The sequence below is a fragment of the Coregonus lavaretus genome (assembly GCF_964263955.1).
Source record: "Coregonus lavaretus genome assembly, chromosome: 29".
Taxonomy (NCBI): domain Eukaryota; kingdom Metazoa; phylum Chordata; class Actinopteri; order Salmoniformes; family Salmonidae; genus Coregonus; species Coregonus lavaretus.
The window spans coordinates 38,283,215-38,300,784 of record NC_140016.1 but is presented as its reverse complement, the minus strand read 5'-3'; the positions used below and the strand labels follow the sequence as shown (position 1 = coordinate 38,300,784).

Below are 17,570 nucleotides of genomic sequence, written 5' to 3'. Positions count from 1 at the left end.
CCCTCCAAAGATTTTCTATGGGGTTGAGATCTGGAGACTGGCTAGGCCACTCCAGGACCTTGAAATGCTTCTTATGAAGCCACTCCTTCGTTGCCCAGGCGGTGTGTTTGGGATCATTGTCATGCTGAAAGACCCAGCCACGTTTCATCTTCAATGCCCTTGCTGATGGAAGGAGGTTTTCACTCAAAATCTCACGATACATGGCCCCATTCATTCTTTCCTTTACACAGATCAGTCGTCCTGGTCCCTTTGCAGAAAAACAGCCCCAAGGCATGATGTTTCCACCCCCATGCTTCACAGTAGGTATGGTGTTCTTTGGATGCAACTCAGCATTCTTTGTCATATGGTCAGATGAAACCAAAATATAACTTTTTGGTAAAAACTCAACTCGTCGTGTTTGCAGGACATTCTCCCAATCCTCTTCTGGATCATCCAAATGCACTCTAGCAAACTTCAGACGGGCCTGGACATGTACTGGCTTAAGCAGGGGGACACGTCTGGCACTGCAGGATTTGAGTCCCTGGCGGCGTAGTGTGTTACTGATGGTAGGCTTTGTTACTTTGGTCCCAGCTCTCTGCAGGTCATTCACTAGGTCCCCCTGTGTGGTTCTGGGATTTTTGCTCACCGTTCTTGTGATCATTTTGTCCCCACGGGGTGAGATTTTACGTGGAGCCCCAGATCGAGGGAGATTATCAGTGGTCTTGTATGTCTTCCATTTCCTAATAATTGCTTCCACAGTTGATTTCTTCAAACCAAGCTGCTTACCTATTGCAGATTCAGTCTTCCCAGCCTGGTGCAGGTCTACAATTTTGTTTCTGGTGTCCTTTGACAGCTCTTTGGTCTTGGCCATAGTGGAGTTTGGAGTGTGACTGTTTGAGGTTGTGGACAGGTGTCTTTTATACTGATAACAAGTTCAAACAGGTGCCATTAATACAGGTAACGAGTGGAGGACAGAGGAGCCTCTTAAAGAAGAAGTTACAGGTCTGTGAGAGCCAGAAATCTTGCTTGTTTGTAGGTGACCAAATACTTATTTTCCACCATAATTTGCAAATAAATTCATTAAAAATCCTACAATGTGATTTTATGGAGAAAAAAAATCTAAATTTGTCTGTCATAGTTGACATGTACCTATGATGAAAATTACAGGCCTCTCTCATCTTTTTAAGTGGGAGAACTTGCACAATTGGTGGCTGACTAAATACTTTTTTTCCCCCACTGTATATATCTCGCTCTCTCTCTCTCTTTTTTCTCCTTCATTTTTGAAGAAATTAATTTGTTCAAAACTGTTGTCTTTTTGTTCAAAACTATTGTCTTTCTCTCTCTTTGAGTCAACTACTCACCATATTGTATGCACTGTACTGCTAGCTAGCTGTAGCTTATGCTTTCAGTACTAGATTAATTCTCTGATCCTTTGATTGGGTGGAGCTCTGATAGGTCGGAGGACATCCTCCGGAAGTTGTCATAATTACTGTGTAAGTCTATGGAACCACGAGCCGCCTAGGTTTTGTATTGAAGTCAATGTACCCAAAGGAGGACAAAAACTAGCTGTCCTCCGGCTACACCAGAGTGCTACCCTACAGAATGATGTTGGGGCTACTGTAGACCTTCATTGCAAAACAGTGTGTTTTAATCAATTATTTGGTGACGTGAATATATTTAGTATAGTTTTATCTAAAAAGGATAACTTCTTTAATGTTTCACTATTTTTATTTTTATGAAACTCACTGAGGAGAATGGTCCTCCCCTTCCTCCTCTGAGGAGCCTCCACTGTTGTAGGTCAATGACTGTCAACACAATTACATGCTTAGTTCAACACTGAAGGAGAGGACGCAGTTGTCACAAAGGGTGAGAGGTATTTTCAGAAGGTAGAAAGTAATTTGAGCAAAAAAATCTGTGAACCAGCAATTCGTACACTTTGACTCGATTTCCTGGCCGATGCATGCTACATTTGGATCCGTTGGGGGTCTCGCAGACCGATGCACTCATCTGCACTCACATTTTAAACATTTGAACCGGGAAAAAATATGCTAAATAGAACCATATAGGGTTCTTCGGTTTGTCCCCATAGTTCTTCATAGAACCCCCTGTATATGGTTCTACCTAGAGCCCTATATGAAGGGTTCTGCCTAGAACCCTCTATAAAGGGTTCTACCAAGAACCATTTTGTTATCTCAAGGTTCTTGCTAGAACCCTCTATGAAGGGTTCTACCGAGAACCATTTAATCTTTGGAGGGTTCTTCCTAGAACCGTCTATGAACGGTTCCACCAGCCTTATTAGCATTTAAAATTAATTCTTTATGACAGTAATTACATATATCATAAGGCCTTTCTTTGAGGGCCTAGTTATACCCTAACACAGTGGTGTTAGATAACTCCTGCTTTACAGGCCACATCAGGCCTGCAAGTCACATTATGCTGGCTTGGCAAAGTGATTTGTAATTCCTATTGGAATCCAACCAGAGTTAGGATATCCAACAAATGGATTTTTTTATCACCCGCATCCTGCATTCAGAATGACTTCCAGGGTAGGGAAGATTGAATACTGAGACTACCTCAATTATCTAAACTGGAACAATCATCCCAGTAATGGGTGCAATAAGTATAACTACTAACAGAATGGATTAGTTTATATAAATGTATGTTATTTATCTTTGTGGAGCATAACATTTATCAACCAATAATTGTACATGCAAAAACACAGATATTAAAACAAACAATTCTGAAAATCACCTTGCAGTAGAGCATGCTTGAACATATGGCTCTATGTAGAACCCTTCTTGCCTCCTAAATAATCCTTCTTGCCTTCCAAATAATCATCAAAGAACCCTTTATTCTAAAAATGGTTCTTAGGATGTTAAATTGTTTTCTTGTTTTTGTTTTTTTTCACCTTTATTTAACCAGGTAAGCCAGTTGAGAACAAGTTCTCATTTACAACTGCGACCTGGCCAAGAGAAAGCAAAGCAGTGCGATAAAAACAACAACACAGAGTTACATATGGGGTAAACAAAACATACAGTCAATAACACAATAGAAAATCTATATACAGTGTGTGTAAATGTAGTAAGTTATGGAGGTAAGGCAATAAATAGGCCATAGCGCAAAATAGTTACAATTTCATATTAACACTGGAATGATAGATGTGCAAAAGATGATGTGCAAATAGAGATACTAGGGTGCAAATTAGCAAAATAAATAACAATATGGGGATGAGGTAGTTGGGTGGGCTAATTTCAGAATGGCTGTGTACAGGTGCAGTGATTGGTAAGCTGCTCTGACAACTGATGCTTAAAGTTAGTGAGGGAGATAAGAGTCTCCAGCTTCAGAGATTTTTCCAGGTAGAACCCTTTGCCTTACAAAGAACCCTTGTCTTCCAAAAAGGGTTCTTCAGATCAAAGCGGTTCTTGGTAGAACCCTATCCCTTTTTTCTAAGAGTGCAGTAAAGGGCATATTGCTTAATGTCAAGTGATGGAAAACATGCATCCAAACGGGAAGGGGACGAGACCACATTTTAACTTTGTTATTCTCTTATCACTGATGAAGGAACCCTATCTACTGCTTGAAAAAATGCTTAAAAGATAAATGTGATATCTGAAAAATACAAGATCAACCTTGGGTAAAGACGTGATACCATTGCCTTTGTGTTAGCAGAATGTGTTTTCTTAAAAAGATGTACCCTTGTCAATAATGACAAAAACGTTGCATCCCTTTCTTCCTCAATGTTGCACTTCTAATGTCCTCTTTGCTCTGCTGTTTTGTCTCCTTCAGATCTGGTTTGCCTTTGTCAATGGATTCTCTGGTCAGATTCTGTTTGAACGCTGGTGCATCGGCCTGTACAATGTGGTGAGTGTTTATGTGATTTACTCTCCTCTCTCCATTACTGTGAAAGAGTCTGTTTTAGAATTCCCCTCCCCTGTCGCTCTCTGGCAAGAAAACATATTTTCTGTGGCACCCCAGACGTGTTCCCCTTACTGCAGGACCATATCATCAATATCCTGAGACATTTCCCATTTATTTATGACCTGTTGTTAAGTCCATATTCCCCTCGTGCCCCGAACTATGTCCTGAATGTGGAAAGAACAACAGCCTTGCATGCCCCAAAGAGTGTAGTTAGCGAAGGTGGTCATTTGTGAATGATAAAGGAACAGGTTGAATAGAGCAGCACATAACCAGCTCTGAGCAACTGGTGTCCCACAGGGTTCGGTTTTGGGTCTAATTAACCTATGTTTCCTGTCTGTCAAATGAAAGGAGCGAACGGGTGGAAAGAATGTGTATTTTTAACACTGCAACAAAAAATGTGAATAGTACATTGTTTGGGTTTGAAGGAGTTGACGTGTAGCTTTATGCGGTTTATTAAAGATATACCCACGTCCATAAACAAAAGCGAGTGAGGGAAGTGAGAGGAGAGAAGTGCCCGCACACCGTTGACGGAACGCAAATGAAAGTGATTTCATCGTCGACCAAGAAATTAGAACATGGCTGTTTTCGAAGATTGCTCAATAAACTGCCAACATTTTAAAGCAACAACAGTGTGGGGGGGGGGGGGGGGGGGGGCTACTCTTTCACTTTACCTAAAAAGCGGGGAAATTCCACAGGCTCTGTGGGAGTCTGTTGGAGGCAGTGGGCCGAATCCGCCCCTCAATGGCGATGCTCGGCACCCTGAATGAGAAACGAGCCCATGCAGTGGAGCATGTCCTCCTGCGTTCCACAAGCCCCGGCCTGCAGTCTGGAGCCTGCAGATGGGCCAGTGTGGAACTCACACCACTGACCCGCAGAGTCCCCCAGCTACACAATACTGACACTTCTCTCTCTGTTCTCTCACTCCTCTTTCTCTCTCTCTCTCTCCCTCTCTCTCTCTCTCTCTCTCAGCAGCTGCTGCAGAGAGAAACATTACAATACCACATAGAAATTACACTAGCTCCGCGAAAATACCTGCTAACTAGTCAAGGGCGTCGCAGATGTTAGTCCGAGATGGCTTTTGCATATGAATGGAGCGTGTCAAAACAAAATAAAACCCCAAAAGTTCTACACGCTCAACAGCCTCCACTCAATAGAATCAGGGCAAGTCATAACTTCAGCATATGGGCGAACAATGCAAAAGCTAAGCAAAAATGTTTTTCGTTTTCAATAGGCTGTGTACACTGTTTACAAAACAAAAAACTTTTTACAATGTTCACAAATGTGGGATGAACTGGGCATGAACTGTCTAATGGACAATGATGTATATAAGAGGTTTTGAAGCCACTGGTCGGCCATATTGGCACTCCCCAGTAGGAGCAGTCCTCCATAGGAATGAAGGGAATTCTACAGTATTTCAATTATATGTCTCAAGGACAAAATTACATGTATTTATGTATTTTTGTTGTTATAATGGGAACAGTAACATTAGTAATCTCAAAACAAATTTACTTTAAGGAAAATGGTTTTATATACAGTGAGGGAAAAAAGTATTTGATCCCCTGCTGATTTTGTACGTTTGCCCACTGACAAAGAAATGATCAGTCTATAATTTTAATGGTAAGTTTATTTGAACAGTGAGAGACAGAATAACAACAAAAAAATCCAGAAAAACACATGTCAAAAATGTTATAAATTGATTTGCATTTTAATGAGGGAAAGGGGGCAATTACTTTTTCACACAGGGGCATTGGGTGTCACATAACTTTGTTTATTAAATAAATGAACAAAAATATTAATATGTTGTGTTATTTGTTCACTCAGGTTCCCTTTATCTAATATTATGTTTTGGTTGAAGATCTGATAAAATTCAGTGTCCAAAATATTCAAAAATGTAGAAAATCAGAAATGGGGCAAATACTTAGCCTAATAGGACATCAGTAGTGTCCTTGTTTTCACTAATGCAGTAATGGAATCAATTATGTCTTGAAGGTCCTTGTGATTATGAAAACCCTGGCTTTTATTGGGTTACTCACTGAGGAACGATAAGACTGTTTTCCCATCCGAAATTGTATCTGATAGTGTCTTTGCTAACAGGCCGTTAGTTGAATCTGCTGGGCTTTTGAGTTCACTACCTTTATCCTCACTTCTGGGTTTTGTGAGGGGAAATGTTGAACAAAGCAAAATGTTGTGGTTTAATTTGACATGTGTGTTTGTGTGTTTAGATTTTCACCGCTCTGCCTCCTCTCACTCTGGGAATATTTGAACGCTCATGCAGGAAAGAGAACATGCTGAAGTACCCGGAACTCTACAAAACCTCCCAGAATGCCATGGGCTTCAACACCAAGGTAGGTCATGTGTCTGTTTGTGCTGCATTGAAGAAAGTTAGAGGAGCATTGTCTCAACGATTCCTTCATTTTCTGTCATTCCACTTTTACCCCTCATGTTGTTTGTCTGGGCTACATTTCCATTCATAGTGTAGTACAATATTAAGTATTTTCTAAGCTTAAATAGGTTTACTAAGGTTTACTTGGCACCAACAAACAAAAAGGGAGATATAAGACTGCAATTAACCAGGCAGTTTTTTTTTCTTCTAACCTTTGTTCTGTCTCCGAATTGACATATTTTACACACAATGGAGACCTGATGAGCTCCGAAATGCTCCAAACTGATTTTAGGTCAGTCTAATGACAGAGCGTGAATCTGCTCGTCTGCCCCAATTGGCCTGTGTCTGACCCGTGGGGTCTCTACACATAATGATCACCAGTCTTAACAGGTGCAGTGGTCAGAGGGTGTCTGCCTGCCTGTCTCTCTGTCTATTGGGGGGGTTGTCCGTTAGCTTTCCCCTGCTGTCTGTTAAGAAAGATGTCTCCCCTTCTCCACGCCTGCCCCCCTTCTATGGCCTTCAACTCCCCCATCCACGGCCCCCCTAGCCCCCTTACTTTACAGGCGTGGAGACCCGGTTAGTGCCGCATGGAGACAGATTAAAGCCTGAGTGGCCATGGAGGTCAGGGGCGACAGGGACAGGGGGAGTGGGGAGATAGCGGGCCAGGGAGAGGGGTGGCGGAGGGGTGGAGGAGGGGGAAGGTTAAAGGGAGAGAGTGTGCTCTGCTGTCAGGATGTGATGGCATCAACTGCGGAAAATTAAGATTTTTTTTTTAAGCAAGGGGCTGTTTGAACTGTAGGCCTTCTGCCTGGTCTGGTCTGGCTTAGCCTAAGTACTGTAAATAAGATATCCCCAGTCTACTGGTCTCACTCTCCCCAGAGAGGGGGCCAGTCACCTCACAGTTAGAGTTGACCCGTGGACCTTGGCCGGCATGTCCCCCTCACAGCTTTTATTTCTGTTTGGGTGAGAGAAGGGCTCCATATGGCCAAGTGTTATATGAACCTCCAGGGAATAGCAGGGTGACATTGTGCAAGGCAGGCCGCAGTCTCAGTTTTGTGGTTTCAAGTCGCCCCGCAAATCAAGACTGTCAAAAAACTGTTGATTCAAATTGGTTTTCCTCCATTTTTGTTTTACCCCTGAGTTGCTAAAGCCCTGTAATGATGACTTGGCCAGGTCACCGTGGTGTTTTCACTGGCCTGTCCACGCTTTCCCTCCGAAAAATGTCCCTGCTGCATGGCCCGAGGCGAGGTGCGAAAATCTAGCTGGAATTTGCCCGAAATCCCTTTCTTTCTGCACGCCTGGCTCTTTTGTACACAACAGATACTGTCTGGGCGAATTAAAGGCATTTGCGTTGAGGAAGTGAAAGAGAGAGGGCCGGGGAAGGGTGTGAAATATTTCAGGCGTCGCCCGCCCGCACCACTGTCCCCTTTCACTTTTAATGACATTTTCCTGACACTCTTAATAAACCTCAGTCCCCCGATGTGGCCCCCAGTAATTACACCGCCTCACCATTTCCCCCCATTTACTCCTCCCCCTCTCCCTCCCTCCCTCCCTCCCCTCCTCCCTCTCTCTGCGCAACAGCATTAAAGAGGAAGGACAGGAAAATATTTGGCCCGATATAAACTACATCCTTTCATGCTTTTTTAAGCAATTAGGCGCTGCACAATGGGCCCGAATCTTTTAGCCAGGGCACGGACAGACACAGGCAGGCATTCACGGCGGAGTTCTTAGCAACCTGCCGGGATACAGCAGAGGGGGGTGGGGAGTGAGACTTCACTATGACAAATGAACATTTATTGATTGAATTAGCATTCATTAGGGTGCTGGGCATTTAGAGAAGCTAGTTGTTCCATACTGTGTTGTGTTGGGGCAGATTGAGGAGGGTGATGTGAGGTGGGGTTGGGGGTAGGGGTGGTGGAGTCAGGGACAGAGGGGAAAGTTGTAGGTTACTTGCCAGTGGGAGGCTAATTGGGTTTAAACGTGTAATTGTAGCATTGGAGATAATTGATCCTACATTGAACCACAGAGAGAGGGGGGTGAGGAGGGGGTACTCCTGCCAATCCCTGCCCCAATGTGGGGGCCTGTTTGCAGGGTGGGAGTTGAGGTGGGTGGGGGTGGGTCCCAGGGCTTTTGACGATAGCAAAGGAGAGGAGGTCAGGCCAGAGGCCAAGGTATGACATAGGGCCCAGAAGAAGACACTCTCTGGATACTCCTCTATTCTCTCTCCCCTCCTCTTCTCCCGTTCCCCACCTGTGGTCTACAACACTTGGTTTCATCATCCATTTCTTTGTGCTCAGTAGTGTTTTGAAAAAACCTGCCGTTGTTATTACTTTTTGTATATAGCCTACTTTTTATTTAATGTTTTCAGATATACTGAGACATTTTCACATTTGTACTGCATATAACCCATAACGCAGACTTTACTTACAACCACAGAATCCCCAGTTGCCATACTAACAACACATGGCAGGGGTACACCATTAGGGAATCTGCCCTAAGAGAACCAGGTTGAAGTACAAGGAAAACCATGCTGCATACCACCACTCTCTTTTTCCGTTTGTCTTGAGCACTAAGAGTTGATCGTTATTCTACAATTGCTTAAAACCTGTGAAAAACACATTAACTTTAATAAGCCGGTTGGTTTTTATAATTTGTCTTAAATAAGAAATTGTGTTTTCATAGACCAATTTTATAAGTTGTCGAGGGTGCTTTTTACGGAAGTGTGACATTAAATTGGTCTAGTATCCTGCCATAAATGTATTAAAAATTGAAAATCTTGAGAGAGTAAACTGATCCCCCCCCCCCCCCCCCCAACTCAGAATGTGCTCAGAATGTTTTATAAAAATCTATTGAAAACTTTTAGGAATAACAGAGCAATGAATGGAGCAGGGTAGGGGAACGAGGGGGCATGAATACAGACTTTTTTGGCAGAGTTGATTTCACGGCCATTTCATGCTACATCACCCTTTAGTGTTGTGTTTGGTGACATCTGTGCATAATGTAAATTTGAAACAGTGTTTTTGGAAAAAGGACAATTGATTTAAACGTCTCATCCAAGGACCACACACACACACACACACACACACACACACACACCAACAACACACACACATACTGTAGAGTCGCCTGTGTGGAAACGCACAACGCACATACACGCACACACTGCTGTGTGCTCCTACTTTTTCAGCTTACTAAAGTTAATCCACTTCAAACATGTCAACTTCTCTGTGTTTTTAGATTGGTTTCTGCTTGTTCAGTGCCCTCTTCATTTATTTTTGTGCCATCTTAAATTCACATATGAAAGACTATTGAAATTGATGAGGGGGGAGGGGGGAGAGTACGGGAATGGAGTGGGAAAGGAAAACTACCCCCCAACACATACCATCACACTGACATAGCCCCACCCGACTTGCGTGCTCACACACACACACACACACACACACACACCAAACCTACACACATCCCTGCACCCTCTCTCCTCCAGTACTACACCAACACACAGGAGGATATACAAAGTGTCTGTCAGCTGGGTGGCTATTCAGAGAGGAGGCCCTACAAAACCGCCACTTAGCCGAGTGCTGAACCAGGACAAAGAGCCCAGGTCAGAGGTCGCTAGGCAGGTTCGGTCGGCAACCCGGGTTTCTCATGCTTTTTCTCTCCTTCTTTCTCCCTGGAACCCACCCAACCCCCTCCCTCCTCCATCCTTCTCTCCCCCCTCCTTGCAGGTCTTCTGGGCCCATTGTCTGAATGGCCTCTTCCACTCTGTCATCCTCTTCTGGGTCCCCCTCATAGCCTTCCAGCACGGTAAGCACCTCCCAGAGACTCTAACCCTAACCTCGCAGAGACTCATCTGTCTTTTAAGGTTCTGTCCCAAATGCCACCCTATTCGCTACGGTATATGGCAGGGTTCCCCAACAGCCGAATTTGGCCCGCAGATATTATTTTGGGTCCAGAAATATACTGTATGTGATCGTATACAAATGTAAGCAAGGTTTGAAATGATTGTGTTTTAGTCAAATATTATATATGTTTGGGATTCTTGCGGTCAATTTGCACTCTAGAAATGATTTGTAATTATGTTCCGAACCCTGACCATCCTCTGAAGAAAATAATCGTCCCAAAGCTGAATCTATACTAAAAATATATATAAACTCAACATGCAACAATTTTACTGAGTTACAATTCATAGAACGAAATCAGTCAATTTAAATACATTTTATTAGGCCCTAATCTATGGATTTCATATGACTAGCCAGGGGCACAGCCATGGGTGGGCTGGGAGGGCATAGGCTCCTCAGACGATGTGGAGGTCCTGGGCTGGCGTGGTTACACGTGGTCTACGGTTGTGAGGCGGCTTATAGTAGAGAAATTAACATTCAATTATCTGGCAACAGCTCTGTTGGACGTTCCTGCAGTCAATTGCATGCTCCCTCAAAACTTGAGACATCTGTGGCATTGTGTTGTGTGACAAAACTGCACATTTTAGAGAGGCCTTTTATTGTCCCCAGCACAAGGTGCACCTGTGTAATGATCATGCTGTTTAATCAGCTTCTTGATATGCCACACCTGTCAGGTGGATGGATTATCTTGGCAAAGGAGAAATGCTCACTAACAGGGATGTCAACAAATTTGTCCACCAAATTTGAAAGATATATTTTTTTGTACGTTTGGAAAATATCTGGAATCTTTTATTTCAGCTCATGAATCATGGGACCAACACTTTACATGTTGCGTGTATATTTTTCTTCAGTATAGTTGATGATCCCTGGTATATGGTGTACTACTTTTGACCAGGTAGTGTGCTATATTGGGAATAGGGTGCTATTTGGGACTGAGCCTGGATTTCTAGTCTCTACAGGCTCTGGGTGGAGTGGGGTCCAGTTAACACACATACCTTGTCTCGATTACTTTTCTTTTTACCCACTAGCCTCATGAATTATAATCATCGGCATGCTTGAACATAAAAGTGCCTGCACATGTAGGCGAACGTGCACACACACACACACACACACTTGAACATACACACAGACAGTACACACAAGTTACAGTATTCAGCTCACACCGAGAGAATGTGTATTTCTGATACTATGGAGTCTTGGCTGCTGGACACAGAAGACCACACAGGCTTGGGCCTGCTCTCCAAACAAAGCCCAGAGAGAAGCCCCTTCAGTCTGACTGACAGGCTGTCAGCAAGGCCTCATCACACACATAGGCATATGACTAGCAGGAAGCAAAGGGGAGCCAGACTCTCTCTCTCTCCTTTTGTCGTTCTTGTTCTCTCCCTCTCTCTCTCTCTCTCTCTCTCTCTCCCCCCCCCCCCCCCCTCTCTCTCTCTCTCTCTCTCTCTCTCTCTCTCTCTCTCTCTCTCTCTCTCTCTCTCTCTCTCTCTCTCTCTCTCTCTCTCTCTCTCTCTCTCTCTCTCCCCTGCTCTAACACTCTCCCCAAGCACCCCCATGTGTTGAATTTGGAGGATATGTTTATTTACATGTACGTTTTATTCACTTGGCAGACACTCAGAAATTAGGGAGTGTTAAAGTAAATACTTCCAGTACAATCAAGGAGCCTAATCTTTTAGAAACGGAACAAAAGTTGACCCATCCCTTTACTGGTATTTGAGTAGCAGTTTGCTTTTATTTGAATACTTCATTTGTCAAAGATTATTAGACTAATTCTGTCTGTCAAAGATTACTAGAGTAATTCTTGTTTTTGATTTCAACTGGTCATGTCAACCATAGTCCAGACTCCTTCCTGATTGCTCCATCAGGTTGCTCCATCAACCATATGCAATGGACATGCTTTGACACACACACAGTACGGCAACTCATCAGTGCTGTTATACTCCAGTGTCCAGTGTTACATCTCACTGCGTGCTCTAATGGGGCATTATGCTCGCCTGCACATACTGTATAGAGTACTGTACTCACAGTCTGCATCCCAAATGTCACTCTTTTCTGTTTATAGTGCACTGCTTTTGACCAGGGCCCATAGGGCTCTAGTCAAAAGTAGTGCACTGTATAGGGAATAGGGTGCCATTGGGATGCAGACACAGTCAATGCCCTGGTTTGCTATCTGGTTGTTTACTCCATAGCAGAGATTTCACATAATTTCCCCTGGTCTAATGGAACTCTGTTTCTTAAAAACACTGCCCTGGTCCGAGTTGGGAGGAGTCGTGAAGAGGGACATGACCATATGTCTAAAAGCTTTTCATGTTGATCCTTTTCACAGATACGGTCTTTGGAAATGGAAAGACCCCGGACTATCTCCTCTTAGGCAATATGGTTTATACAGTAAGTATGCATCTGAAATGGCACCTTTTTCCCTTTATACAGTACATTCAGAAAGTATTCAGACCACTTGACCTTTTCCACATTTTGTTACGTTACAGCCTTATTCTGAAATGAATTAAATTGTTATTTCCCCCTCATCAATCTACACACAATACCCCATAATGACAAAGCAAAAACTGTTTTTGAGAAAATGTCGAATATTTATACAAAAATGAATAAAAAAGAATATCACATTTACATAAGTATTCAGACCCTTTACTCAGTACTTTGTTGAAGCACATTTGGCAGCGATTACAGCCTTGAGTCTTCTTGGGTATGACGCTACAAGCTTGGCACACTTGTATTTGCGGAGTTTCTCCCATTCTTCTCTGCAGAACCTCTCAATCTCTGTCAGGTTGGATGGGGAGCATCGCTGCACTGCTATTTTCAGGTCTCTCCAGAGATGTTTGATCGGGTTCAAGTCCGGGCTCTGGCTGGGCCACTCAAGGACATTCAGATGGGTGGAGTGCTGCAGAGATGTTTGTCCTTTTGGAAGGTTCTCCCATCTCCATAGAGGAACTCTGGAGCTCTGTCAGAGTGACCATCGGGTTCTTGGTGACCTCCCTGACCAAGGCCCTTCTTCCATGATTGCTCAGTTTGGCCGGGCGGCCAGCTCTAGGAAGAGTCTTGATGAGTCCAAATTTCTTCCATTTAAGAATGATGGAGGCCATTGTGTGCTTGGGGACCTTCAATGCTGCAGAAATTTTTTGGTACCCTTCCCCAGATCTGTGCCTCGACACAATCTTGTCTCTGAGCTCTACGGACAATTCCTTCAACCTCATGGCTTGGTTTTTGCTCTGACATGCACTGTCAACTGTGGGACCTTATATAGACAGGTGTGTGCTTTTCCAAATAATGTCCGATCAATTTAATTGACCACAGGTGGACTCCAATCAAGTTGTAGAAACATCTCAAGGATGATCAATTGAAACAGGATGCACCTGAGCTCAATTTCGAGTCTTATAGCTAATGGTCTGAATACTTATGTAAATAAGGTATTTCTGTTTTTTGTTTTTAATACATTTGCTAAAATGTCCAAAAACCTGTTTTCATTTTGTCATTAGGGGGTATTGTGTGTAGATTGATGAGGAACTTTTTTCATTTAATCAATTTTAGAATAAGGCTGTAACGTAAACAAAATGGGGTCTGAATACTTTCCGATTGTGCTATATACAGTACCAGTCAAAAGTTTGGACACACCTACTCATTCAAGGGTTTTTCTTTATTTTTACTATTTTTTACATTGTAGAATAGTAATGAAGACATCAAAACTATGAAATAACACATATGGAATCATGTAGTAACCAAAAAAGTGTTAAACTAATCAAAATATATTTTTATATTTCAGATTCTACAAATAGCCATCCTTTGCCTTGATGACAACTTTGTACACTTGGCATTCTCTGCTTTTTTTAGCTTTGAGAATGAAAACATCTTTGTCTCTATCACTAACCTTGTGTTAGCCTCAGTGTCTTGCTGTGAGACTATTTATCAGTTTGTTTTGGTTTCTTTATTTCTTGACCGAAGTGTCATTACTGTGTATAAGTAAAAATATATATTTCAAGTTCTAAGCCAAATAATAAACCGTTAGCATTCGTATATATAAAATGCTATCTGTCAGTGCCTTTCCGTGTCGAACTTCTGGTGACTTTGATTTGAACTTATTCTCAATGGAAGGGAAGATGTTGGTTAAGCATTTCACTTTGTGATTTTCTGTTTCCTAGTTTGTGGTCATCACCGTGTGCCTCAAAGCTGGCCTAGAGACCTCGTCTTGGACTATGGTAGGCTCTCTCCTCGAACTACAATATATTGTCTTTCCATCATCTTTCTCTTACCACAGACACCTGTAACAATTGAAAAAAAGGCAGATCTTAAAAGGTCCATAAGGATATGTTCCATCCATCTGTTCCTCTTCCTCCATCAACTCTTGGCCACCATTCACATTACTTAGGCCTTACACCAGAACTACTAGCAGAATAACTTAGTCATTGTGTAATTACTCTGTAATAAGATGGTAAGTACACTGTATTTACTATTGTAACCCTCACCCTCACCTCCCACACTGTATATATATATATATATATATATATATATATATATATATATATATATATATATATATATATATATATATATATATATATATATATATAGACAAAAGGAAGTAACATGTTCTGTCTCCTCCAGTTCAGTCACATTGCCATCTGGGGCAGCATCAGCCTGTGGGTGGTGTTCTTCGGTATCTACTCCTCTCTGTGGCCACTCATCTCTCTGGCTCCAGACATGTCTGGCGAGGTAAACACTCAACTTAACCTCCACCCTCCTTTATACCCAGCAAAACATGTCTGATAACCTCTGCATTCCCAGAACATTAGTAAGGGCTCCATTGGAAAATGAACAAACGTTGTAGGAACGTTCACTGTTTGCTGGGTATGCCCCCCAGCAGTGATAAACCCTTCTATATGATCTCATCATTCATAACTCAACGTAATGTACTCCTAACTCATTGCTGTTACTGACTGTGGTTGGTGGGAAGGTTTCGATGTGTCTACTCCGTAACCCAACAGTGTGTTTTTCAACAGAGGGCCAGAGGGGGTCTAGTCTGTCGAACTGACGGATTCTGGGTTGTGTTGCTTAATGACTTAATTGGGCCAATTAGCGCACTGTTTGTGTTACGTCACCATCATATATGCAGGTGACTGTGAAGCCTTGTAGCGGTACGGAGGAGCGATTCAACACTACATCCTGAAGTCATATTTGTGGTGGTGTTGTCAGCAAAGTTATATTATAGTGGGTATTTGAGTCGAAGTATTGTATTTGTAATACATCAAAATTGTTTTGAATAACAATTAGTGGCAGAGGGAGAGGGAGACAGGAGGTCTCTACACGTTCTCCAAACACCTCTATCTCTCAAGCTCTTTGTTTCAATCTCTGTTGATCTCTGTTGATCTCTCACTTACTCTTGCTCTCTTTCTTTCTCTTTGCCCTCTCTCTCTCTCTCTCTCTCTCTCTCTCTCTCTCTCTCTCTCTCTCTCTCTCTCTCTCTCTCTCTCTCTCTTCTCTCTGTGCTTGGAATGCCTGAGGGCCATGATGATATAGACACCACTACTTGTTCTACAGTTTCTGCACCCACTGACTCCACAATTCACCTCCTCCAAGAAGAGACGTTGAGAAATGGCCGACTTGATGCAATAGCATTTGTCGGTGTCAGTGAGTTTGAGCTTTACTTGGGCGAATGACAAGACAGGTGCCTTGGACCATCCTTTAAACATATTGAAACAGACATTTTAAGTTTTACAAGACGCTAAGTTGGTCCAGGCCCAAACCCCACATCCATTTTAGTCTCACAACAGTGTGGTTGAAAAAAGAGAAATTACATAAGCTGCTATAGTAAGAGGCTTATGAACACCTTACGAGATTATACGATTTCCTTTCGCTACCAACAACACAGCTCTAAGAACGATAGAGGATAGATATCTCTCTGCCTTTCTTCCGACATTTTCTTTCCATTTGCCAGCGTCTGCGTGGGGAGTACTTCCACTCACTCTCACAAACACTTGACCCGCTTGTCATTGACACATTGGATTCAGCACTCAACAGGCGCGCATCACATTCCTCACACAGTTTCTGCCAAGTGATAAGCAACACGTTCTCCTCATAGTGTCTAGGAGTGTTTTACTCAGAAGGGAGAGGTGAATATTTTTGGCATACTACAGACGTAATGTAAGTAGGATGACAGATGGAGAAAGAGTTGAAGTTAAAGGTTTTCTTCACAATTCTCATGTCATCGGTATCCTCAAAAAAACTCCACTAAAAGTCAACTTTTCGGAAACTTGCAGATTCACAAAGCGTTTTGGATGACTTTGATTAGTCCTAGTCATGAAACTTTAAGAGTACTTGTGGGGTTATATGAAGTGACTTCTCCGTCTCCTTGGGCTCTGGTCAAAAGTAATTCACTATGTAGGGAATATGGTGCCATTTGGGATGCACAACTTCACTCCCTTCCTCTTTACTCACATGTTTTTTTTTGGATGGAATTATTTATATTCAAGGGCACCTGTAGAGACTCCAGCCCAGGCCTCTCATCAGGACTCACTTGCTTTGAAGCACAAGAATGCCCCTTCAGAATGGCACTGAGGGGCCAGCTCCACCTATCGCTAGATAACCCAACCTCTCTCCACTCACATGCCAGCTCAACACAGCCAAGACCACGCTAGGACCCACAGAACAGAGACTACCCGTAGTGTGTGTGTGTTTTGAGTGTGTGTTTTGAGTGTATGTGTATGTGTGTGTGTGTGCGCGCGCCAGTGCGATGTGTGTTCATGTGTGCGAGTATATCCACGCTTACGTGCGATTGAAGTAGCAGGGCAACCGATGACAGTTCTCCTCGCTATTTCTCCGCTCTGCTGTCTCTCTCCAAAACCAACAGGGACATCAGGCTCCCAGCTCCCACAAGGTTCCTCGCAATTAAAACCTGTGAAAGGCTCTATGATGGAATTAGAGAAGCACTTCATGCATTGCTGTTGAGTTGACTTTGTCTCCCTCCACTGTTTTCCCTCTGTCTCTCTGTTTTCGGAATACTTAAGGGCTTTCTTTAAGAGTCGCGCATGTGTCGTAAGTTAGTCCCCTCTGCTCTGTCATTAAAACCACACACACACACACATCCATTAGAAGCCCAGACCCAATGATTTATGGAAGACTAAAGCGGCTGTGGAAGGCACAGGCTAGTCCATGGTGTGAGACTTTGCAGTGTGTGTGTTATTTCAATGCGTTTATGCATTTTAATTCAAATGGCCATGAATATGGGCATACTTGTCGTGATCTAATACATGTCAAAATGACACTTTTGTCTGTCAGCTAATTTATCTCTCGCACCGTTTTAATAATTATTGAGTCGCGTTGTAAATCACTATCGTACAGTTGCGCCTGGATGACTTCTGTTAAGCTATAACTGTTTTTGTTAG

General features: G+C 42.9%; 1 protein-coding gene across 1 annotated transcript in view; it reads left to right on the top strand.

Moving 5' to 3' along the window:
- LOC311104638 (phospholipid-transporting ATPase IA-like) overlaps positions 1 to 17,570 on the top strand; it is a gene marked incomplete at both ends in the record, with an annotated part of 192,271 nt that overhangs the window by 162,325 nt on the left and 12,376 nt on the right. The window contains 6 exons of the mRNA XM_084146488.1: positions 3,766 to 3,840; positions 6,120 to 6,242; positions 10,006 to 10,084; positions 12,506 to 12,567; positions 14,331 to 14,387; positions 14,794 to 14,901. Of these exons, the coding sequence (XP_084002614.1) occupies positions 3,766 to 3,840; positions 6,120 to 6,242; positions 10,006 to 10,084; positions 12,506 to 12,567; positions 14,331 to 14,387; positions 14,794 to 14,901 (504 nt within the window). The remainder of the gene's footprint in view (positions 1 to 3,765; positions 3,841 to 6,119; positions 6,243 to 10,005; positions 10,085 to 12,505; positions 12,568 to 14,330; positions 14,388 to 14,793; positions 14,902 to 17,570) is intronic.